The sequence below is a fragment of the Pleurodeles waltl genome, chromosome 2_2 (assembly GCF_031143425.1).
Source record: "Pleurodeles waltl isolate 20211129_DDA chromosome 2_2, aPleWal1.hap1.20221129, whole genome shotgun sequence".
Taxonomy (NCBI): domain Eukaryota; kingdom Metazoa; phylum Chordata; class Amphibia; order Caudata; family Salamandridae; genus Pleurodeles; species Pleurodeles waltl.
The window spans coordinates 150,144,020-150,169,674 of NC_090439.1; the positions used below are offsets into that span (position 1 = coordinate 150,144,020).

At 44.7% G+C, this 25,655-nt stretch overlaps 1 protein-coding gene across 2 annotated transcripts in view; it reads right to left on the bottom strand.

Annotated features, from left to right (window-relative positions):
• Positions 1–25,655, bottom strand: part of MOCOS (molybdenum cofactor sulfurase) — a 2,173,869-nt gene that overhangs the window by 961,885 nt on the left and 1,186,329 nt on the right. For both annotated transcript variants that reach the window (XM_069219520.1, XM_069219521.1), the window contains exon 5: positions 20,852–20,928. In XM_069219520.1, coding sequence (XP_069075621.1) covers positions 20,852–20,928 — 77 coding nt within the window. The remainder of the gene's footprint in view (positions 1–20,851; positions 20,929–25,655) is intronic.

Here is a 25,655-nt window from a genome sequence, read left to right on the forward strand (position 1 = left end):
GGATCCCCTGGGTACCTAGGTACCATATACTAGGGAATTATAAGGATTATAAGGGTGTTCCAGTGTGCCAATTAGAATTGGTTAAAATGGTCACTAACCTATAGTGACAATTTTAAAAGCAGAGAGAGCATAAGTACTGAGGTTCTGATTAGCAGAGCCTTAGTGACACAGTTAGGGACTACACAGGGATACACATACAGGCCACAGCCTATGAGCACTGGAGTCCTGGCTAGCAGGGTGCCAGTGAGACATATACAACACACTGACAAATAGGATTTTCACTATGAGCAGTGGGGTCCTGGCTAGCAGGATCCCAGTGAGACTGTAAAAACACCCTGACATATACTCCTAAACAGACCAAGAGTGGGGGTAACAAGGCTAGAAAGAGGCTACCTTCCTACAACTTCATATTATTCGCTCTGATTGTACCCGTTTTTCTTTTCTGGCTCTTGATGGTTGTTCTGACCCTGCTGCTATGTCCCCTGTGGCTCCGCCCCCCTCACGCCCCCATTGGCCACTCCCTCCCACCTCCCAGCTGCTCCTCCCTCCCACCTCCCCTTCTTAATGGCGGCCGCCCCACAAGCCCTTCTCAGCACATCCATGCCTGGACCGCACCCAGTGCCCATTCCCCTGGTCCACGCTCCTCCAGCCCCCCCCAAGCGCTACTACTCCTCCACAGAACTCCTTGCTCTCAACCCCGGCCGGCACACTGCCTGCACGCAGGCCAACCCCAGACACACACATGGACCTTTCACATGCCACTCATGCCACTTCTCTTGCACTCACACCAACAAGCACCACAACAACACCAAACCCCGCAATCACCTCAACTGCATCCTCCTTAACACCCACTCCCTCCACAAGCATGCCATTGAGCTTTGGCACCTACTCACCACAAACTCTCCCGACATCGCCTTCCTCACTGAAACATGGATGAACTCCTCATCAGAACCCTACATCGCCATAGCCATCCCAGAAGGATACAAAATCACCCATAGAGACCGCACCTACAAACCAGGAGGAGGAATCGCCATAATACACAGAAACTCCATCTAAATTTCCGCCAACACCCACGACACCCTAGACACCACAGAGCACCTACACTTTCAGGTACACATCAACGCCAACACCACCCTAAGAGGAACCTTCATCTACAGACCACCAGGACCCCACCCCCCATTCTGTGACACTGTCGCCGATACTATCAGCTCCCACGCCCTCACCTCCACAGACTACCTACTCCTTGGTGATCTTAACTTTCACCTGGAAAGCACCCCCAACTGCAACTCCACGGCCCTGCTGGACAACCTCGCAAACCTCGGCCTCAAGCAACTGGTCACCTCACCTAACCACTCAGCGGGAAACACCCTAGACGCCATCTTCACCTCCAGCACCCACATCGCCTTCACTCACACCACCGAACTCCACTGGACTGACCACCACTGCATCCATTTCTCCTTCCTGAAACCCATCACCCACCACCAACAACATCCTACCCCCTACCGCAAGTGGAACAAGATCTCCAAAGAACAACTGATCTCCAACCTCGCACACGCTCTACCTCCCAGTACCAATGACCCCAAGGCCGCCACCCTCAACCTCACACGATGGCTAGAAACATGCGCAGACTACCTCGCCCCATTCAAAATAACCAACAACACCCGCACCATCAAGACCGCCCCCTGGTTCACCACAGAACTTCAGTCTTTCAAACGAGACTGCTGAAAAATTGAGAAAGCCTGGCGCCAAGAACCCCCAGTGAGCAACTTCTCCGCCCTCAAACCAGCAATGTGCAAACATCACCAACTGATCCAGACCACCAAATGATCCTTCTACAAAGAACGCATAGACGACAACACACACAACAGCAAGGAACTTTTTGCCATCATCAAAGAACTCACCAAACCCAAATCCTGCACCATCGACCCTCCACACTCCCAGGACCTCTGCAACTCCCTCTTCCACTGCAAGATCGCAGACATACACAACAGCTTCACATCATCATCACCACCACCGACACAACCAACACCACAGCACCCTGCCGCACCAACCTACTGAACACCTGGACCCCAACCAATGATGAAGAAATCAGCAAAACCATGAGCTCCATCCACTCAGGCTCCCCAACAGACCCTTTCCCCCACCACATCTTCAACAAGGCCAGCCAAATCATTGCTCCCCAGCTCCAGGCCATTATCAACAGTTCCCCTGAGACCGCAACCATCCCAGATATTTGGAAACACGCCAAAGTCAACGTTCTTCTCAAAAAACCCAAAGCAGACCCAGAAGACCTCACAAACTACTGACCAATCTCTCTGCTCCCCTTCCCCGCAAAGGTCATAGAGAAGATAGTAAACATACAACTATCTCGCTTCCTAGAAGACAACAACATACTCGACATCTCCCAGTCTGGATTCCGCAAAAACCACAGCACCGAGACCGCCCTCATCGCCTGTACAGACGACATCAGGACTAGACTGGACAAGGGTGAAACCGTCGCCCTCATCCTCCTAGACCTCTCCGCAGCTTTCGACGCTGTATACCACCAAACCCTTCTCACACGCCTCTTCGACGCCGGAATTCGCCACAAAGCCCTGGACTGGCTCACCTCCTTCCTCCCCAAAGAACCCAAGGAGTTTGCCTCCCTCCTTTCCGGTCTACAGCCACTAAGACCATCTATGGGGTCCCCCAAGGATCCTCCCTCAGCCCAACCCTTTTCAATATCTACAAGGCTCTTCTCGCCAACATCATCCGCCCCCACGGCCTCACCATAATTTCATACGCTGACGACACCCAGCTCATCATCTCCCTCACGAGGAACCCATCTACCGCCAAGAATAACCTACACGCCGGACTCCTCGCCATCGCTAACTGGATGACAGTAAGCCACCTCAAATTGAACTCAGAAAAAAACTGATATCATCATCTTCAGTCCCAACAAGACAGCATGGAACGACTCTTGGTGGCCTACCACTCTTGGACCACCCCAACACCCACCACCCACGCACGCAATCTTGGCATAATACTGGACTCATCTCTCTCCATGACTCAGCAAATCAATACCATATCATCCTCCTGGTTCAACACCCTTCGCATGCAACACGCAAGACTTTCAAGTGGATTCCTTTAGAAACAAGAAGAACGGTCACCCACGCCCTCATAAGCAGCAGACTGGGCTATGGCAATGCCCTCTACGCAGGGACCACAGCCAAGCTTCAGAGAAAACTCCAGAGAATCCAGAACGAAGCCGGAGTGGTTCCAGTGATGCGGGGCAGAGGAGCAGAGGCATCACAAAGAGGCATCATGTCCTTACTGCGGAGCGGTGGAGGTGAGGCATCATCGGTTGAGAGGTTTCAGCCCCTAGGTGCCTCCAGGCAAAGACGAAGACTGACAAAGTCACGATGCTGCGGGGTGACCTCACAGGGTCACGATCACGTCACAGGGTCACAGGCGCTACAACGGAGTTGGGTGTCATGAACATCATGCCTACGACACTCCAATCTCTACGAGTACGTGTGGGATCAGCAGCTGCAGCAACGCAGGGCCTGCGGAGTCAATGGCGATGTCTGCAGGGGCATCCTTAGCGAAGTCATCTGGCATAGTTTCACAGGATTTTCACCAGAAATTCACTTCCAGGGGCCCAGGAACTGGAATGGCACCATCTTGCATGCTAGAGTCCACAGCATGCAGGCTCAGAGACTGGTTGGTGAAGCCTTAGCTGTCCCTAAGGCTTCAACACAGGGGGCAAGCTCAGTCCAAGCCCTTGGAGATACCTCTCAAGCAGTAATGCACAACAAAGTCCAGTCTTTGTCCCCTTTCACAGGCAGAAGCAGCAACTGCAGGTTAGCCGAACCAAGCAAAATCGCATGCAGGGGCAGTACTTCTCAGCTCTTCAGCTCTTCTCCTTGGCAAAGGTTCCTCTTGAATCCAGAAGTGATCTAAAAGTCTGGGGTGTTGGGTCCAATACGCATACTCTTTTCTGCCTTTGAAGTATGCAAACTTCAAAGGAAAGTCTCTGTTGTTTATAAGATCCTGCCTTGCCCAGGCCAGGCCACAGACACACACCAGGGGGTTGGAGACTGCATTGTGTGAGGGCAGGCACAGCCCATTCAGGTGTAATTAACCACTCCTCCCTTCACTCCAGCTCAGATAGCTCATCAGGATATGCAGGCTACACCCCAGCCCCCGTTGTGTCACTGTCTAGAGGAGATTCACAAAAATCCCAACTATCAGTCTGAACCAGACAGGCAATCCACAAACAGGCAGAGTCACAGAATGGTTATAGCAAGAAAATGCCTACTTTCTAAAAGTGGCATTTTCGAACTAACAATCTAAAAACCAACTTCACTAACAGATTTATTTTTCAATTGTGAGTTCAGGGACCCCAAACTCCATATTTCCATCGGCTCTCCAAGGGAAACTGCACTTAAGATTATTTAAAGGCAGCCCCCAAGTTAACCTATGGGAGAGATAGGCCTTGCAACAGTGAAAACTGAATTTAGCAGTATTTCGCTGTTAGGACATATAAAACCACACAAGTACATGTCCTACCTTTAACATGCAGTGCACCCTGCCCATGGGGCTACCAAGGGCCTACCTTAGTGGTGCCTTACATGACTAAAAAAGGAAGGTTTGGGCCTGGCAAGTGGCTACACTTAACAGTTCGAATTGGCAGTGCAAAATTGCATACACAGACACTGCAGTGGCACATCTACGACACGTTTACAGGGCTACTCATGTCGCTGGCACAATCAGTGCTGCAGGCCCACTAGTAGCATTGGATTTACAGGGCCTGCGCACCTTACTAGGGACCTACTAGTAAATCAAACATGCCAATCATGGATAAATCAATCACCAATACAATTTACACAGACAGCATATGAACTTTAGCACTGGTTAGCAGTGATAAAGTGCCCAAAGTCCTAAAGCCAACAAAAACTGGTCAGAAAAACTTTGCATGCAGGGGCAGTACTTCTCAGCTCTTCAGCTCTTCTCCTTGGCAAAGGTTCCTCTTGAATCCAGAAGTGATCTAAAAGTCTGGGGTGTTGGGTCCAATACGCATACTCTTTTCTGCCTTTGAAGTATGCAAACTTCAAAGGAAAGTCTCTGTTGTTTATAAGATCCTGCCTTGCCCAGGCCAGGCCACAGACACACACCAGGGGGTTGGAGACTGCATTGTGTGAGGGCAGGCACAGCCCATTCAGGTGTAATTGACCACTCCTCCCTTCACTCCAGCTCAGATAGCTCATCAGGATATGCAGGCTACACCCCAGCCCCCATTGTGTCACTGTCTAGAGGAGATTCACAAAAATCCCAACTATCAGTCTGAACCAGACAGGCAATCCACAAACAGGCAGAGTTACAGAATGGTTTTAGCAAGAAAATGCCTACTTTCTAAAAGTGGCATTTTCGAACTAACAATCTAAAAACCAACTTCACTAACAGATTTATTTTTAAATTGTGAGTTCAGGGACCCCAAACTCCATATTTACATCGGCTCTCCAAGGGAAACTGCACTTAAGATTATTTAAAGGCAGCCCCCAAGTTAACCTATGGGAGAGATAGGCCTTGCAACAGTGAAAACTGAATTTAGCAGTATTTCGCAGTTAGGACATATAAAACCACACAAGTACATGTCCTACCTTTAACATGCACTGCACCCTGCCCATGGGGCTACCAAGGGCCTACCTTAGTGGTGCCTTACATGAATAAAAAAGGAAGGGTTGGGCCTGGCAAGTGGCTACACTTGACAGTTCGAATTGGCAGTGCAAAACAGCATACACAGACACTGCAGTGGCACGTCTGAGACACGTTTACAGGGCTACTCACGTCGCTGACACAATCAGTGCTGCAGGCCCACTAGTAGCATTGGATTTACAGGGCCTGTGCACCTTACTAGGGACCTACTAGTAAATCAAACATGCCAATCATGGATAAACCAATCACCAATACAATTTACACAGACAGCATATGAACTTTAGCACTGGTTAGCAGTGATAAAGTGCCCAAAGTCCTAAAGCCAACAAAAACTGGTCAGAAAAACTTAGGAGGAAGGAGGCAAAAAGATTGGGGATGGCCCTGCAAAAAGGGCCAGGTCCAACAGTATACAAAACAGATTTCATAGGAAAGAGTCAGCATTTGTCTGGCTTCAACTTGCTCTGAAATCTAACAGCTGGCTTATAGTGGGTGAAAAGAAATATTGCCATTTACAAATGCAGAAGGCAAAACAGAGGCCATATTCAAAGGTCTTCATCATCCTGGCTCAAGAGTGTCTACAGGAAACTTAATTCATAACTGTTTATTAGTTGGTCTGCATAACCCATGAGAGGCCCACTTAATCAATACCCATACTGCAGACAAAGTAGAAAGGCAGGGGGAAAGGCCATTCAGAAGCCACCACATGCCACACACTGAACAAGGCTGTGTTGTTGTGGTTCTGCACCTGGTGAGCACAGATCAGAGATATGAAATGGAAACAGCAGCACCAAAGTCAGAGCAATTGCAGACACAATTAAAGTTTGGTGCACATATGCTGCACATACACATACCTGACTGCCCCTACCTCCCACTACAGTATGACTCCACTGCTGGCAACAATGGGTTTGAGACTGTGAGAGCGACTGCAGACAGAGTCATAGGTAGATAAGTTGGGCCGGAGGCTGTGAGAAGCCGAAAAGGGATTTTCTACAATAAACTACTTCCCCTAAAATAGAGCCTATTGTGATTTAGGGTCATGCTTGTATTTCACTAGATCTAAACCTTGTCAAACCATCCCCAGCTATACAACAATGGAGAATGAATGATATTATTGTAGAGAGTGAGTACATGAAGCAATCACTACAGAACAATATAATACATTATATGAAGGAAAATTGCATCAATGAAACTCCACGTGAACGTTTTTGGGACGCCTTCATAGCCACCATTAGAGGCTGCATGATCTATTTTATCGGCAGCTAAAAATAAGAAGGATCATCAGTAGTTAAACAAACTAGAATCTCAAATCAAGACTCCTGCATTCAAATTCAACTACAATACCTCTCTGAAGTGAAATACCCTAAATACAAATACAACAAAATTGTTAGAGTGCATAAGCAGGTCTCTGTCAACAAAAGCAGGAAAAACTGTCAAAAAAATAAGTCAGACAGCTACCATGATAACTATTTTAAATTCTGGAATATGAAAACTAACAATATCGTCAATAAAAAATAAATTCAGCCTTAATGTCACATCTTCATCTGTCATCTTAGATGCAATCCAGGACATCTATGAAAATCTATATAAACCTGATAGAATCATTAGTACTAAAATGTGAGGAGTTTGTTTCCAAACTCTCTTTACTTAATTTAGAAGAGGACTCAAAAAATGTACCTCAAACAATCCATATAACAGTAGGAAATACTTTTTGCCCTTTGCGGACTGGAACTGGGAAAAGCTTCTGGCCCGGACGAGTTCACAAGTAAATTCTGTTAAACGTTTTTACAAACAATTATAAATCCCTTGCATAACTTATTCTCATATTATGCAATTAAAGGTATGCAACAATTGTAGTTATTCCAAAAGAGAGTAGAAAACCCTTAAATATAAAGAACTGTTGTACTATATCCCTCATACATATTGATTGTAAAACATGTGCCAAAGCCTTTGCATCCACACTGGAAAAGGTTCCCAGCCTGCGGATCCACCCATTGCAGTTTGGTTTCTTAAGGGAAGATTGGCTTGTGATAATATTAGATTATTATGTCATGCTCTGCAAAAAAGGGCAAATTACTTAACGCTCCCACTGCAGCTACAGCTTTAGATGCAGGTAAGGCCTTTGACAAGTTTGCATGGACTTTCTTGAGAGCCACTTTAGAAAAATTCAGTCTAGGTGATGACTTTATTAGGATGACGTTTTCTCCGTATTCCAACCCATTAGGAACAGTAAGAATAAATGGATGTCTGTCATAGATATTTGCGCTGAAGCAAGGCACAAGACACGGCTGCCCATATTTGTATTAGCCATAGAACCCCTCTTTGAATCAATCTGTAACAATACAAATATTGTAGGAATCTCACCTCCATAGGGGGTACAAAAGGTGGCAGCTTATGCTAATTGTACTGATTTTTATGGGAAAGCTGATAGTTCCATCCCATACATTCTGAAAACAATTGTGGATTACGAAGATTTATCAGGTTATTTTCCCTTAGACTCCATAAATTGGGGCTATCCTATATAAGTCTTTGTTGGAATAGCAAGCTTATAGTGGGTAACATTGTACACATGTTTTGTGATTGTAAACTAATTTGCCCTTCATGGCACTAGATTCAGCTCACAATACAAAAGATCTTCGGATATAACCTCACCATTGATGCAATCACAGCTCTCCTAAATATTTATGCATCTCAACAGACACACTCTCTCCAGCAGACCATTATTTGATCCACCTGATGCTGGCCATAGGTACCAAATTGATTCTCCCTGAATGGATGGGTTCTCCAAATGTATCATTTCAAACATTGTGGGTATGGTAATGTCTTGTCAGAAGCACTGACAATGCTTATTTTCAGAAATCATATGCTCTCCCTTCCTCTAGGAAACTATGGGATGCTCTTGATACCTACCTTCAGAAGAATACACCATCTTAGAGCTCTCAGTATTGCTATTCTCTGTAATATCTGTCTGACATGAGAAACGGCCTTTACAATACGTGCTGAGCCACCATGCCGTTTCCCCACAAGTGGAACAAAGCTTGCCTGAACCACGACTCTGCCTGCAATCTGCCTTAACCACGGAAATGCCTTATCCATGTATATGCGTGGTTAAGACAGAAAGTGGTCTAGCTGTGAGGCTGGGCAGATCAGGAACTGGAATAGGAAGGATTGGGAGAGACAATTGGGCTGGGTCTTGGTTTGGAGGGGGGTTGTCTTTAGGGGTGGGGAGGATTTAGGGCACAGGATGGGGGGGTTGGGGTCGTTTTTTTTGTTAGGGGACAGGGTTTTAGGGCTCAGGCCAGGTGGGATGGGGTAGTTCTAAGGGCTGGGGCTGGGTTTTAGGGATCAGGACAAGGAGGAAGGGGCAGTTCTCAGGGGTGGGGGTCAGATTTATGACTCAGGGTGGGGGCTGGCAGATTTATGACTCAGGGTAGTTTTTAGCAGGGGAAGGGTTTTAGGCCTCAGGGCATGGGGAGGGGAAGGGCTAGTTTTAAGGGCAGGGCTGGGTCGGATTTAGGGCTCAGGGTGGGGGGTTTGGGGTAGTGTTAAGGGGTGGGTGTCAGTTTTTGGGCTCAGGGTATTGGGCCTGGGTTTGTTTTTAGCAGGGGGCAGGGTCATTTTAAAAGCAGGGTGGGGTTGGTTTTAGGGTCAGGGTGGGAGGGAAGGAGCAGTTTTAAGGGCTGGGGTATCGGGTGTTAGGGCGCAGGGTAGGGGGAATTTACCACACATATTCCTTTACCAATCATGCTTTTACAACACAATTCGTGTAAAGGCATGCATGATAAAGACACGGTTGCGATTCAGACCACCTTGTTTAGGCATGATTGGTTCAGGCATGAAATGTGTCATACAACCGTTTGACATTTGCATCTAAATACCCCTGCAATCCGAAGTATGTACCAACTATACGATTATAAACTTACACAATGTTGGCTCGGAGGTGTTCTTCCTCTTTCAACTTTCCTTTCCACTTCTATGCCTATTCTCCCCTTTCTTTTGGTCTGACAAATTCTTTCATTTAATTCAATAGAATTGTGATACAAAAACTATTTCTCATATTGATTTTTTTTGTTAATAGAGTTAAGGGTCACTTAGAATATCACTGACACGGATCTCATTTACGTTTTGTAGGCATCAATCAGAATCATTTCTTCTTTATCTCTAGTAGAATATTACATACACCTTGTTTATTGATCTCTTCATGACCTATATTCAACTATAGTTTCATGATGATGCCAAATGTGTGCTGCAATACTTTCCCCACCTATTTAACTTCAATAAAATTGAATTTTAAAAAAGAGTATTTCCTATCCATTTCTTTAATTTGCATTTATCAAGTGTGTTTTTTATACATAAGTTATTATGATTGTTGGACCTGGCTTTTTGACAGGGTCATCCCCAAACTTTTTGCCTCCTTCCTCCTATTTTTTCTGACCTGTTGTTTGTTGGCTTTTTAACTCTGGGAACTTTACCACTGCTAACCAGTGCTAAAGTGCATATGCTCTCTGTGTAAATTGTACTGTTGATTGGTTTATCCATGATTGGCTATTTGATCTACTTGTAAGACCCTAGTAGAGTGCACTATGTGTGCCTAGGGCCTACAGATTAAATGCTACTAGTGGGCCTGCAGCACTGGTTGTGCCACCCACTTAAGTAGCCCCTTCACCTTGTCTCAGGCCTGCCATTGCAAGGCCTGTGTGTGCAGTTTCACTGCCACTTCGACTTGGCATTTAAAAGTACTTGGCAAGCCTAAAACTCCCCTTTTTCTACATAAAAGTCACCCCTAATATGTGCCCTAGGTAACCCCTAGAGCAGGGTGCTGTGTAGGTAAAAGGCAGGACATGTACCTGTGTAGTTATATGTCCAGGTAGTGTAAAACTCCTAAATTCGTTTTTACACTACTGTGAGGCCTGCTCCCTTCATAGGCTAACATTGGGGCTGCCCTCATACATTGTTGAAGTGGCAGCTGCTGATCTGAAAGGAGCAGGAAAGTCATATTTATTATGGCCAGAATGGTAATACAAAATCCTGCTGACTGGTGAAGTCGGATTTAATATTACTATTCTAGAAATGCCACTTTTAGAAAGTGAGCATTTCTTTGCACTTAAATCTTTCTGTGCCTTACAATCCACGTCTGGCTGGGCTTGGTTGACAGCTCCTTGTGCATTCACTCAGACACACCCCAAACACAGGGTACTCAACCTCACTTGCATACATCTGCATTTTGAATGGGTCTTCCTGGGCTGGGAGGGTGGAGGGCCTGCTCTCACACAAAGGACTGCCACACCCCCTACTGGGACCCTGGCAGACAGGATTGAACTGAAAGGAGACCTGGTGCACTTCTTAGCCACTCTTTGAAGTCACCCCCACTTCAAAGCACAATTTAGTATAAAACAGGGCCTCTGCCCTACCACATCAGACACTTGCTGGAGAAGAAACCTGAACCAGAACCTACATCCTGCCAAGAAGAACTGCCTGGCTGCTCAAAGGACTTACCTGTCTGCTTTCTACAAAGGACTGCTGCCTTGCTGTTGGCCTGCTGCCTTGCTGAACTCTTGTCTGGCTGTAAAAGTGCTCTCCAAGGGCTTAGATAGAGCTTGCCTCCTGTTTCCTGAAGTCTCAGGACCAAAAAGACTTCTCTTTTTCATTTGGACTCCTCGTGCGGCGAAAATTTCAGACGCGACGCCTGCGGTGCGACCGGACCTTCGACGCACGGCCTCGCATGGACAACGCCGCCCGACTCCCAGAGAGGAAATCAACGCAACGCCTGCTGTGAGAAAGAAAATCCCACACAAAGCCTCCCGGAACGACGCGCAGCCGGATAACAAGCCGAGGAATCCACGCACAGACCCTGGGACATCTGGTAATCCCGCGATCCATAGAAGGAGACAGTCCGCGTGCCGGAAAATGACACACGTCTTCCCCGAGTGAAAAATACTGTCGCAAGTCCATGTGTGAAGGGGCGAAACCGACGCACACACCATTTTTCCTCCCGTAGAACGACGCACGTCTCCCCGCGTGACAAATAACGACGCAAGTCCGTGTGTGAAGGGGCGTTACCGATGCACACACCATTTTTCCACGCATCTCCTCTTCTGCGGCCCTCTGCGGAGATTTTCCACTCCAAACCAGGTACTTTGCGCTTGAAAGATACTTTGTTTACTTTTTAAAGACTTAAGACACTTTATATCACTTTTCAGTGATATCTTTACAAATTCATATTGCATCTTTGATCGTTTTGACCTGCAAATACCCAGATAAATATTATGGGGGTCATTCTGACCCTGGCGGCCGGTGACCGCCAGGGTCACCGACCACGGGAGCACCGCCAACAGGCTGGCGGTGCTCCCAAGGGCATTCTGACCGCGCGGCTGAGAAAGTGTATTTTTGTGGTGCTATATTATGTTATTGTATGATTTATTGCACAAATGCTTTACACATTGCCTTCTAAGTTAAGCCTGACTGCTCAGGGTAATTTGGATTGTGTGTGACTTACCCTGGCTAGAGTGAGGGTTCTTGCTTGGACATGGGGTAACCTGACTGCCAACCAAAAAACCCATTTCTAACAATGATGAATAGCCAACACAATAATTATAGAATGTTTCGCCCTTTTTAATATGTATTTGCCCCAGCACATCCACACCATTGCAGGCACTGCCCCAATAGCACCGAATGTCAGTCCTCACTCCTAACTATGACACAGAAGTGCCACCCAAGTCACTGCAGCCAGACTGAGCTGGAGAGCATAAACAATCAAGCTGGCAGGGGGCTACGTGGCAGTGATATGGCTCTGATGTGCAGGCATCAGAAGCTGGTGATTTTTTTCGCCTCCGAACCTCCTGCAACAGGCTAACTCGCTGAGGGCAATCAGAAAGATACCTTTCTGCTTTGCTTGTTTAGTTGTTGCGGCGCTGAACAGAGCCTGCTCTGTCTTCGTGTGTGTCCCGGCCACTCGTCCGAGTGAGTGACAGTCCTGTCAGCTGTGACTCTCTGCTGTGCGATTGTGCATTTAAGTGCACTCGGCTACTCTGACCTGACTGGAACACCACCCCACACATAACTGGAGGGCAAGTGAGGGCTTACACTAAAAGTTCAGTCTAGTTATGTCACAGCAGAGCAGAAGTGGCAAAATCACGTCTTGGGGGTCTGGCGGCCAGCTAAGGAGAGGGTCAGGAGAGCTGTATGATTGTTCGGTCTCTCCAGCTCTGGTGGTGCAAACATACTGCATCACCCCAGCTTCCTTTGACCACCACAGTCCACTATGAACGTCATCACATGGAGACACAGGAAAATTAGTTTTAGTGCGGTCACCTTCTTGGCCAATCAGCTATGGCAGTGAGGAAAACGACCATAGTTACAATGTATCACTCAGCACCCTTTCACTGCCTGTAAACATAGCAGCAACTCTAGCCCCGCTGGCAGTGGCTGACAGTAAATTGCCTGAGGCTGCCAGGAGTGCAGAGTTTAGCCACAACGTGCTGGCTGCTGCTTCGTTACTACTTGTATGTTCACAGTGAGGAAGCCTCAGTCACACAAAGGAAGTCAGAGGGGATGTATTGCGTGACTAATGTATTTTAGTGCAGTGCTGGGAACAGCAGCATAGTGTTAGTTTAACCCTTGATGAGTGGCACTTTGCAGAGCTGGGTCTGAGGCAGCATAGTTTGGGGCTCACACAGTGATGTTGGAAACACACTATAAAGGCAAGCTTCAAGGTACTGGAAATGCGTGATCTGCATGACGATTTAAACTACATTTAAACTGCATTTAGGAAAATTGAAAATGTCAGTCTATCTTGTTTCTTCATACAACATTTGTGATTTAAGGGTATCTTAGTTATATTCAAAAGAAGCTTTTTCCCCCCCTTCTCTTCCATCCTCTGCTGCTACTTTGTTTTTCAGAACTAAGGGCCAGATATATGAAGCTTGTGTGCATTTCTTAACGGTCCAAATCGATATTTCGGGTTGTTAAGAAATGCAAACTGTGTTTTACAATTGTACAAAGCCCTTTAAGGAATTGCAAATTTCGATACCCTGTAGAAATGGTAATTTGCGATTCCCAGAATAGGAAATGTAAATAGGGAGTTCCTATTTGCATTTCCTATTCTGATATGCAAAGCTTTTCCTAAATGCGACTTGGATATTTAGGAGATGCACTTACCACAGATTTGAAGTTGGTGGTGACCAGGTGCAATTTAAAAAAGTACCCCAAGGTGTTTTTTTAATTGTTATAGAGCACACACACGCCCCTTAGGCAGTAGAAATCTTCGTAATTCTCTGCCGTCTCCTGCATATTAACCCAAGCAAGAGCAGCGCCTCGGTTTAGAGTTACTTTCCACAGCCTGACTAGTCTGCAGCACACAGAGAAGGGACTCAAGAAGGAAGCGAAACACAACAGAGGTAAGAGACAGAAGAAGAAATGGTAATTTAAAAGTGCATCAGGCAAAGTAAATGAACCAGAGTGATATTGCTCTAGTTGCAGACATTTTCTTTTGTTTATTTACATATTTATGTCAAAAGTCTGTATCCAACAAGTGGGAGGAGGAGGGCGCAAGTATAATGCATAACAAAGTTAGATGCAGCATTATTAGTTAGAAGTTCCTCATAGTATCTTTATTAACCTCTGAAAAACATACCACCAAGTTGAAAAGACAAAACGACAGTAATGGTATGAGAGATCACAATTAGAGTAATTGAAAACACTGCTGAGGTGGATAGCAAGGCTGAATGGGAATCAGAAAAAGATGATTCATTCTTCTTCGAAGATATGATGAGGGTACATATAGATAACCCTTAGAAAACGTCACATAATAAAGAGATTCCTCACTTGGAGAACAAGGATGACAACCCAAAGAAGTGGGCAAAGTCATCAGGTAAACGGTCATAAAGCAGCCAAGGAAAGTGCACAAGACTTTATGAAGGCTGCAACTAAGACACATAAAACACTGGCATAAAATAATCAGAAAATTCTGAAACACCTGAAGATCGATTTGGGGTGCAAATATAGGGCATGCATAAAATGCCTAGTCACCAAGATGTTAATTTTTTTCCCTACATTGTCGAGGCGAGAAGCAGCCTAGATCTAAAAGAAGTTGAGCAGAAGGTGGTTAAGAATTCTCAAGATTTAGGCCTGGAATTAGAGTTTGGAATTACAGTTTGGCAGACTGGGTACTCAACTGCAAAAACAACAATGGTACTTGTCTGCCATAATTTCGGTCCTCCTGCTTCATTTAAAGTCAGGCAGACCGCAGGCTTTCCATCAATAGAGCCTTTGACTCTTCTGGTAGAAAGTTTTCTCTCATAGCCAGACAAAGTATGGGCCATCAGAGAAACAACATTTTATCTACCACCCCTCCCCCATATTTCTAAAACCTGACAACAAAAAAACAAAATAATGACACCCCCCACTCATACCTGGTGCTCGGGTATTCGTTTTTTTGTTTATTTTTTACTTTAGGAGTTTGTTTGGGTAAAATAAAACATGTCAAACGTTTGGCGGGCAGCCATCAAAACCGACAGCAGCTATCCACCAAATTGTTTCTACCTTGAAGAGAAGCACAAAGATGACTGCTCTGTTAGCAGTCACCTCTAAATTTGGCATACACTAATCAATTGGGATGGCCGAGATAATGTCCTGTGCCAGTGTCACAGACTTTAGTCAGTTTGTCAAACTATACACCAGGCCCTTAGTAAGATCAGATGATCAGAATGAAGTTTTAAAAATTATAATAGGATGGATGGATATCATTCTCATAAAAACACAGAGTAATTGTAATTGGTGTTCCAGAGTCTTCACAATCAGGTAGAGATTTAAAAGGCATGATGAAGCAATTTTGTCAGCTCTCTTCAAGATATTGACTTTAAAAATTATATCCATAGAGTTCACAGAGAGCCAGCATCTACTAAAAGACTTCACTTTTTCCAACCATGAACAATTTAGCAAATTTCCTTACATGTAAGAATGTGGAAATAATTATTTTAGCATTACGTAAACCCTTTATATGCACTCCACCAATAAAGTGGAAAAACCTCGGTAGCATACCCCAAGATTTTTTAATAATATGTCTGGATCCCTGCTATTACTTAATAGAATTCAACTGAACTGCTGCTCAGCAGTTAGTCTACCAAGGTGGTATTCACCTTGCTAGGTGTGGCTAAGTCACACCAACAACAAAAGGGTGAGGTGGCCTTTCCATATCTTTTTGGATACCAGGAGATGGTTTAGAAGCAACACAATTCTTCAATCATTGTGTTTGACTCTAGCAGACCTCCAGACCTAAAGGACTTGTCGGCAACACACCAAGATTCATTTTATGAAAACAAAAAGCTGAACAGTTACTAATGTAGTTGCAGCTTGAAATGAGACGTAGAGGTCTACAAAGATGATTATAAAGACAGAATCTGGGACGGAGTGATTACGATACAATTTTTTCCATTTTTCTTTCCATTTTCCTAGTATTTGTTTCTGCCTTGTTTTTTTTCTCTGGCTTGAGATTTTCTGAAATCACGCAGGAATAAAGAAAGCATGTGTCTGATGGCAAAAAGTAGGTAAAACAAGCCCCTCACTAGTGAGGGAAGCTAGGTAGGGGAAGTGTGTAACGGTACGGATAAGATGAGGTCAGTTTCATGACAGGCAGTTAAGTCGGGACTTAGACTGGATAACTTAAGTTGTAGGGAGCATAAGAACTCCTGGGAATTAGGGGGGAAATGAAGCGTAGAAAATGGAATCTGACTATGTTAGGGTTGGAAGATAGTGTATCTTTTGGTAGGAAAAGAATCAGGTGCTTTTGAGAGTTATTCTTTTATTGTGAATGACAGAGGATCTAAAAATGGAGATGAAGGATTAAAACATTTTCTCATGGAATGTTAATGGGATATTGAATAATAATTTATTGTTTAGGAGTAGGAGTCTGATATTATCTTACATCATGAGATCCGTACACCAAACTACTGTTTTCGTTGGCAATAGAACTCTGTACCCTCTATCCCTTCTATCTAGTGGTAGAATGTTATTGCTACCCAGTAAACATGATGAAATTGCTATGATCCTGATTTGCACCTTTAACCTACCTAAAAGCCTCTAGTATAAGATACAAAGGGTAAGTTAAATGTGACCAGTGGACTGCAGAACACACACGCTGTGACACACAATGAGGTGACACAGCAACCCAGACCTACCACTATAACCTGGCAAAGCATTTTTAACACTGCCAATTCGAGTCATCAAAATAAAACCCTGAGACAGGTCTAAACCTTCCTCTTAAATACTAACAAGTCACCCATAAAGGCAAGGTACATAGTATTTAGAACTAGGACAGGGAAATCTTTAGTGGTCCACATGTACTTACAGTGAAAAACCTAAAAAAAAATTCACTGTGGCAAGACTGGCTGTTTCCATAGATACACACTGGATTACAGTATTATACCATATAATGGTAATTTCTGTTTAGTAAAAACAAAAACAAAATCAAGGGCTCTTTTTAATAGTTAAACAAAATACAATGTAATGGTAAAGTTGAATTTGATCAAACAATTAAGGAAAAATGTTTCCCTCCCTAAAGCACATACAGCTCTTCTTTAAGCATCATAACTGTCATCTGAAAGCTGATGGCTGTCCTGAAAAGAGGTGTGAATTGTTTCCAGGACATAGATAAACGGACTTGACAGGATGGCCAGTGTTGCTGTGCCCAGGCACTTGGTACACTTCAAATGAGGCTTTGCCCGTCACAGGCAGATGTAGCTCACACCTAGACTTGTCCTCTCTTGTCTCTATAGTCAGGCTTGCACTAATCCCCGCAGAAGGTGTAGATGCCCCAGAACAGGCTTAGAGTAACCACAGGGGAAGAGTTGCCCATTCCTATAGCTAAAACTCTGTGTGTCATAGGAGCTCTGTTGCTGGAGGAACTGTTCTGCTAGAGAGCGCTTTGGCACAGGAACACATTTGACTTTTCTGAAAGAGTTGGTGTGGGACTCATTAGATTTGGACTGCCACTGGGGCCAAACCTGAATGTCCCTTATAGTGAATACGAAATAACCATTACCGCTAGTAAGAGAAAAGTGGGACTCAGGAGTCTGCCTATAAAACACAACAGCCCTGATCTCAGTGGGATGGTTTATTGTTTGTGTATGCCATATTTCATTCTACGTTTGTTCATAAATACTTATTTTGTCATATAAGAAATTATTTGACTGGGAAATTATGTATAGTTGCTACTGAACATATTTTGAGTTGCCTGTTGTCAGACCCTATTCTGCCTCCCTCCCTCAGTAACCCCTTCCTCCAAGAAGCTTTGGACTGCTTGACTCACACTATCACTGAGAGTCAAGTGCTGAAGGCGTACTTGGCCCAGTTATTCAGAAGCCATAGTAATGTCTCAACCCCCAAGGTTGAGCCAAGTAGTTCCTACTTGCCCCATGGCCCTCTGAAAGGGTTACTGACAATCTGACCATGTGATGTTATGATAAACCACCCTATGAGACCTAATTTTATATCCCCATTACATCATAATGATGTTTAGAAAGTTCTATGTGGTATGCACAGCCCACGTTTGTCCACAAGCAGGTCACTATACTGTTTTCTTTGCATTACATTGGCACTGCCACTCATAATGTAAGACTTCATAAACTTGTGATGCAGTCTACCTGTGCTGACATTTCTTATGATCCCATGTCATGGCACAGAATTGCAGGAGGTTCAGTACTAGTAACCCAGTGATGGAATATTATTTCACAATATAATTTTTATTGCCCTCATATTTGAAAAAAATGTATAGATCAGACGTATTTTGATGCACCACTTCCAATGCAGTCATTCAAAGGGGTTAAAATTGACAATCTACATACCTGCTATGTGAATGGTTAAAAAATAAGGCATGGAATGTTATTAATCTTCTTTTCACCTCCACCGTATCCCTTGTCAACTCTCCTTTTTTCATACCTTTGCCACCTACAACGAGTGTATGTTTACAATTTCCTCCCTTCGCATCACATGTTTAAAACGTGCCATGTTATCCACCAAGGGTCACTGTTCTTTGAATGCCCTTATCTCTACCTCACACGTGTAACTGCTACCTGACTACTCCCCATTCCCACTATCCTTGTCAGTCACAGATACCTCTTAACTACCCTTATCTTCCTGCTGCCCTTCCAATAGACACTAATTCCTGTACAGAATCATGGAGTTAGACGGAAATGGCAGAGTAGAATCCCTTCTAAAAATGTGTAACCTGTATTTTAGCGACAGTAAAGGCAGTGCCCCACAAGAAAATTCTGCTTATGATGCTATGTGGTAAGGTTATGTTGATCATCTCATGCATCAAATTCAAATACAATGTCTTGACGATATTACAACAATACTCAATTTCTCTAATAAAGGTATGTCTCTGTTTTAGAGCCAGGTTGTTAACATTCCTAAAGTATATGCCCACATATTGCCATTATTAAAAGATCTTTGTGCTTACTTACTGAAGCCAAAATGAAATCAAAGATGTGCCTCCTAATGTAGAGAGCTCTTAATCAAGGGCCTGATTCACAAAGGTAAACTAAACCAACAGTCTAAGTTTAGAACTGAACTCTAACTTTACACGTAGTAAAGATAGACTTTTGGTTTAGGTTTAGACTTTTTGTCTAAACTTAGACCAAAAATCTAAACTTAGACCAAAATCTAACTTTACTCCTAGTAAAGTTAGATTTTTGCTTTAAGTTTAGACTTTTGGTTTAAACTTAGACTTTTGGTCTAAGGTAATCTTTGTGAATCAGGCCCAAAGAATTCAACCTACATATTAGACTTTTGCACTGGCTCTGGAAGACAGAGAGGATTCAGATGCAAAGGCTGGTTTCACCAATAAGTGCCAAACTTTAAATCTTTTCATGCAGAAACCCAAACATTCTATATCACAGCAAAAATAATTTGGAACGCTCTCCAAGCTGCTCTAGTAATCCAACAGACTCTCCTTTCATTCAGAAGATCCCTAAAAACACCTCATTCAAATGTACCTTAACTTGATTAAGATGTCTAATTTAGAAACCACCAATTTTCCTGACAGCAAAGTATTCTTCAGCCAGTTTTAACTCAGTAATTTATTCTTCTAATATGTAATGTATCTTGACAACTGTGGACTATCACCATTTGACGCAGAAGTGTGAAATACAATTGAGTAGGTAGCAGCAATGGTCATGGTAATGGCAAAATATAAATAGTGCATAACGTACATGAGCAGCCCGCGTAACATCTCCTAGGGTCCTAATTAAGGATACAATGATTGATTTAGAGGTTGTTGCCAATAAAAAAAATCCTTGTAACTTCTATGGAGAATGCTAAATCAATTTAAGAATGCACCAGTGAAGCTTCCACTGCCATACTATGCTTTACCTGGAGGAAATTTCACCAGGGAGTTCTCTTCCAGATTTAGCAAACCCTCAAGAACTCATACTCTTTCCAATATCCCCAAAGATGGAGACTGTTCTGGGTGACTACAAGTTGTCCACTGTTTCCAGACCTGAAACTACTGAACCCAGAAACCCTGAACATGGATTTACCAGGTGCATATTTTAACCTGGTAAAACAGACAGTGAAGAGCGACACAGGCTGCAGACACACAGACACCGGGGCCCCCACTCGTCAGTTCCATCACCACGCTAGGAACAGGCAAAGCTCATCTTAAAGAAGGGCAAGCTTCCCCCTCCCAAATGGCCCCCTCGCCCCTTGTTCATCATCCATTGACCCGCCCCTCTTACTATGCAGATTTTCATGTGATATTTCTAGGTATGCATAGTTATTCCACATTCACAGGACTAAAACTTGCATTGGCTGAATTTAGGTCTAAAATATCAGCTAGACTCGGAAATTGTGGGCAATCAGCAATAACACACCAAACTCCTGCCAACTGGTGTTGAGGGCCTTAGGCTTAGTTGCGTTACATTTAACCAAATATACAATAAATTGTTTCTGATTACAGTACTTTACAGTACTGTGACGAATCATTAAAAATGTATTCTTGCATTGATACGCATATATTGAACAATGGCACATGAGTTGAAAAATTTGCATAAAAACGTAATTTCTTTTACTACGGATTAATGCATCTTGGATGAGGATTGTATAACAAATGACAATACATGCATGGCAGTTTTTTAGCAGGTCATAATTTTGTCACACTGACCTGTTAGCCTCTGCAATTCATCAAAGCCATGTTTCAATGCTATAATGTCAAGGAAAGAAGTGGTGCCATCTTCAAACCTAGTGAAACAAATATGGTAAAAGTCATTTTTCATGCATGGTGGGAAACATTAACATAAAACTTTAATGTCTCATTCTTTGGAATCACAACACTGACTGTCTAGCTCACAAACATTCTCAGCGCCAAGCCTTTTACCAGAGCCAGTGTTTAAATTGTGCTCTTCCTTTAGTTTTGCCCAAAGAACAATTGATTTACTACGAAAATTCACTATCTTTGCATACATCAGTCTCACTGGTGTGCCTCTAGACCACATTCCTGCATGCCACTTGGCAAGCTTCAGCCTTGACATCTGACAGATGTACTTTTTATCCATTCATTGCACCATGACAAGTGCGCTACCTTATTCGGAAATGTTGCTTGACTTGCCCAGGACTAACTTATTTACTTGCACCATAACCCACATTTAAGAAGCTCTTGTTACAACACTGAGGGAAGGTTGAAAGACCTACTGTCCTGAAGTGGAAGAAAAGCATGGTCCCTGCTTCCTCAATCACGAACAGCTTCCTGGATATGGTGCTCACTGAATGAGTGACACGGTGAAGAGGCACAACAGATCTGACATAGAAAGATCTCAAAATTTCTATACTTACTCAAGTAAGTAAGGTACACAATATCATGAATTCCTTACATTTCCCACTGCCAGGTACACTAAGCTTGTTTAAAGGGGAAAATCATCACAGAAATCATCTATTCGCAAAGGTAGCTGACTTTTGACCAGGCGCGGCCCGTCCTTTAGGGCGGAAGTGCCACCCCCCCCCACTTTTTGCCCCTCATGAAGAGTGTCTGTCACCTCCTCGGCTCAGCAAAGGTGCTCAAGGCCCTCCCCTGGGTGACGAGGAAAGCGTCACCCATTGACTACGACCTGGGCACTTCAGGTTCAAGCCCTGAAGCACCCAGGGCGAGTGTCAATCAGTGACACTTCGTCACTGAGTGGGGTGGGGTCAGCAGTCTCGCCAATGGTCAGCCAATGAGGGAAGGCAGCAGTCCCAACCCCCCTGGGACCTCCTAGGGTAAAGGTAAGTGTGTGTGTGTGTGTGTGGGAGATCTTTTAAAATGAATGTTTGGTGCATGCATGCATGCTTGAGTGTTATGAGTGTTCTTAATGGATGTGCGTTTGTGCATGTGTGTGTGATCTTTTAAAATGAATGTTTAGTGCGTGTGTGCATGTTTGAATGTTATGAGTGTTGTTAATGAATGTACATGCGTGTGTGTGTGAAAGAATGAGTGTGTGTGTCATCTTTTAAAATGAATGGTGCGTGCGTGAATGTTTGAATGTTATGAGTGTTGTTAATGCATGTGCATGCGTGCGTGTGTGTGTGAAAGAATGTGTGTGTGTGCTGCCCGCCCTCCCCCTCCCTCCTAAAGCTGCCGGCCAACACTCCTTTTGACTATCATTGTAGCCCTTCTAAACTGTCACGTTCCTTACGTAGTAACACAATTACCTGTTGACAAAATATAGGTAAAGCTATTTGATAAAACAGGGCAGAAACGAATTGTGTACCGTATTAGGAAATTAGCAAATGCTGATTAATTAAGGTTTCATTGTTCTTTTCTCATGTACATGAATGGTTCAAGGCACGTTAGCTGATCAAAACATAGCTTGTGGATTTTCAACTGACAGTTCTTTAGTCTACTTATGCCAAGTAGATACATGAAAGGGAGGTGTTCTCAAACCCGTTTCAAGTTAATTGCCTAACTTCTACTATTTTTAGGAAACTCACAAAAGTTTATTTACATGGCTGTGCTCATTAGGCTGCTACTTAAATGTTTTCAGGGGTATACCTATTGGAAATGCATACCATTCACTTGCACTCTACTTGTGGTTACATTTGTAACCACACATAAGTGACTTAGGGCTTGATTGAGAGTTTGGCGGATGAGTTACTCCGTCACAAAAGAGAGCGATATCCCATCCACTGTATTATGATGACCAAACGATTTAATGGACTTGTAATACGGTGGAAGGGATACACATCACTTTTGTGACAAAGGAACCCCATCAACCAAACTCTAAATGAGGCCCTTAGTCGTTTCTGGATTTCTCTAATTATCGTGGACTCTATGAGGAATGGGCTCTGCGGCTATAGCCTACCACACTGCTGGAGCTTAAGGGAACACTACGAGGGAAACGCCTAAACAGGTGTAAAGGATGTCTGTCTCTCTCCCTGCGAACTCGAGGTCCCCAGATGTCCTGATTGCCTTCATTGCATAGGTCTTCAAAGTGTGGGGTGTGTCCCGGAGGGGAGGTGTGGCATCAACTCGGGGGGGGGGCGCACACTCCACCTTGCCATTTCACCTCTCATTGTTGCCGCACATTTTGCAGGCATAAATCTGCAAAATACTTTCACTTTGCTGCTGCCTTTTGCCTAGTGGTTGCCGAGTTTCACATCAGGTTGCTGTCATTTGCCATGCTGCTGAAGCCTTCCCCTCTGAGGTTATCCTAGTTTGTAACCTCACTGCTACTGACTTTCACTGCAAGGATTTGAAACGGGCTGCATTCCTGAAGATTCCATTCACTGGCAGGCAAGCGTGAAGAGCGTTTTTTCTTTTCTTTTTTTTTTACTCTTTGGGCCATATGTATGAAGAAATGGCCTTGCGAATCGCAAATAGCGATTTTTAAGAAATCGCTATTTCCGAGTCACAATAGGCCATGTAACATAATTGCGAATCGGAATTAGCGATTTCTTAAAAATCGCTATTTGTGGTTTGCGAGGCCGATTTACCGAATCGCAATTTGCATTTTTGCAAATTGCGATTCGGTAATTGAAAATCGCAAATTGCGAGAAATTTAGAGAAAGCACACCTGGAGGAGCCTGATGACATCACAAGCAGGAAGGGAGTCGTCCCAGGCAGTTTCAGGTGCCACACCCAAACCAGCATCCAGAGAGAGCAGCCCAGCCACACTGAGCAACACTCTGAAGGAGGCAGCACACCTGAACAAGGATGGGCACCTCAGCCCAAGGAAAGGAGAAGGGACAGAGAAAGAGGAAGCTCAAATTCAGCGAGCAAGAGTTGGAGGTGCTGACAGAGAAGGTGGCCAGGAGCCATGACCGCCTTTTTGGTAAAAGCTCACTCCAGGTGACGGAGAGTGAGAAAAGGAGACTCTGGGAAGATATACAAACCAAAACCTGCGCAACTGGAGTGGCACAGCGCTCCGTCGACCAGATTAAGAAGAGGTGGTGTGACCTGCAGTCCCGTGCGAAGGAGAGGGTGGCAAGAAGACTGCAGGAGGCCAGGGGCACAGGAGGCAGTCCACCCACAGAGGCAACACCCACCCCATTGGAGGACCTAGTGGAGTCGACACTCCTCCCTGAAGCAGTGGCTAGGGTCACAGAGATAGACACCTCCAGCACACCAAGTACCAGCCAAGGTAAGTGCAATATTGAATTGTAACCCCATATGTGTATGCACAAAAGCCCCTTAGGAATTAGCAAGTAATGTAAAACATTGTGAGAAGTAGTCCATCCCACATCTTAGTAGCATCACAACAATGCATTATGGGAGTGGCAGTCCACAACCCAGAGCTGAAAGTAGCACGTACAATGTAATTAAGTAGAGCAACACCCAGAGGAACACAACACCCACAACACAGTGAAGAGAAGTACCTGTACCTTTTTTACCATTGTGTGCCCTTACTTGCAACAAACATAACTGACATGCTGCATATTGTCATTGCAGGTGGGCCAAGCCTAGCAGCCACAGCATCAGCCAGCGTAGGCGAGACTGACACCCATCCAGCCTCTGACTCAAACACAAGTGGGTCTCTCACCATTGCGCCAGTCCGACGCAGGCCCAGGGCACTGCCACTGGCAGAGCTCAGTCAGGACTCGGATGAGCAGCAGGAAGGGCCAATTACACCATCCCCAACTGGCAGGCGCACCCAGATGCAGGAGCCCAGTTTTCAGCAGACCACAGCACCCCGAAGGATTGCGACAAATGCCGGTGCACAGCAGAATGAGGCAGGTGAGGGTCCCTCCTTCTTTGGTGAGCTGGAAGCAGCTATGTTGCAGCAGCAGTGCCTACAGAACAAAAGGATAACTGGCTTACAAAAACAAATGCAGCAACATAACACCAACATGTGTTATGTTATGTTATGTTATGCATCGCCAGCTTGAGTGCCTGAATGCAAATATTGAATTGCTGCATGAGGGACAGGTGCAGGCATCGCAGGACACAAGAGAGCTCACTTCTGCTGTGCGTGAACTATGCCAGGAGCTGCGCCATGAGAGGGTGAGCCACCGCAGACAGGAGCGCAGATTCATGAACATGTTCGGGGGCTTCTGTCGCTCTGTCAACAGGGTGGCTACTTCAACCTCACTGATTGCACATCGTGCAGTGGCTGTACAGGTGGAGGCAGCACACAGCAGCTGGGATGTGGCTAACGGACTTGTCCAAATCACTAATGTGATAGGTAACATCATGGGACAGAGGTCAGCCACACCTAGTGAGCTTGCACTGGGGGACACAGAGGACACTTCCAGCCTCAGCAGTCTCGCTGTACCCGCAATGGACACCAGACGGTGCAGTGCCAGGCACAGCACTGCCACTGAGGCGGACAATCGAGGTGCAAGTGAGGTAACTGGGCACCCGAGTGGTGTGCGTGGCATCAAAAAGTAACTGTAGCGGCCAGAGGGGTAATGAGTTCACTATGATGTAATAGTGCATTACTCTGAACTTCTATTGTCTCAAGTTTTTTAACTCATTTCTTTTGCTATTCGTTGAACTA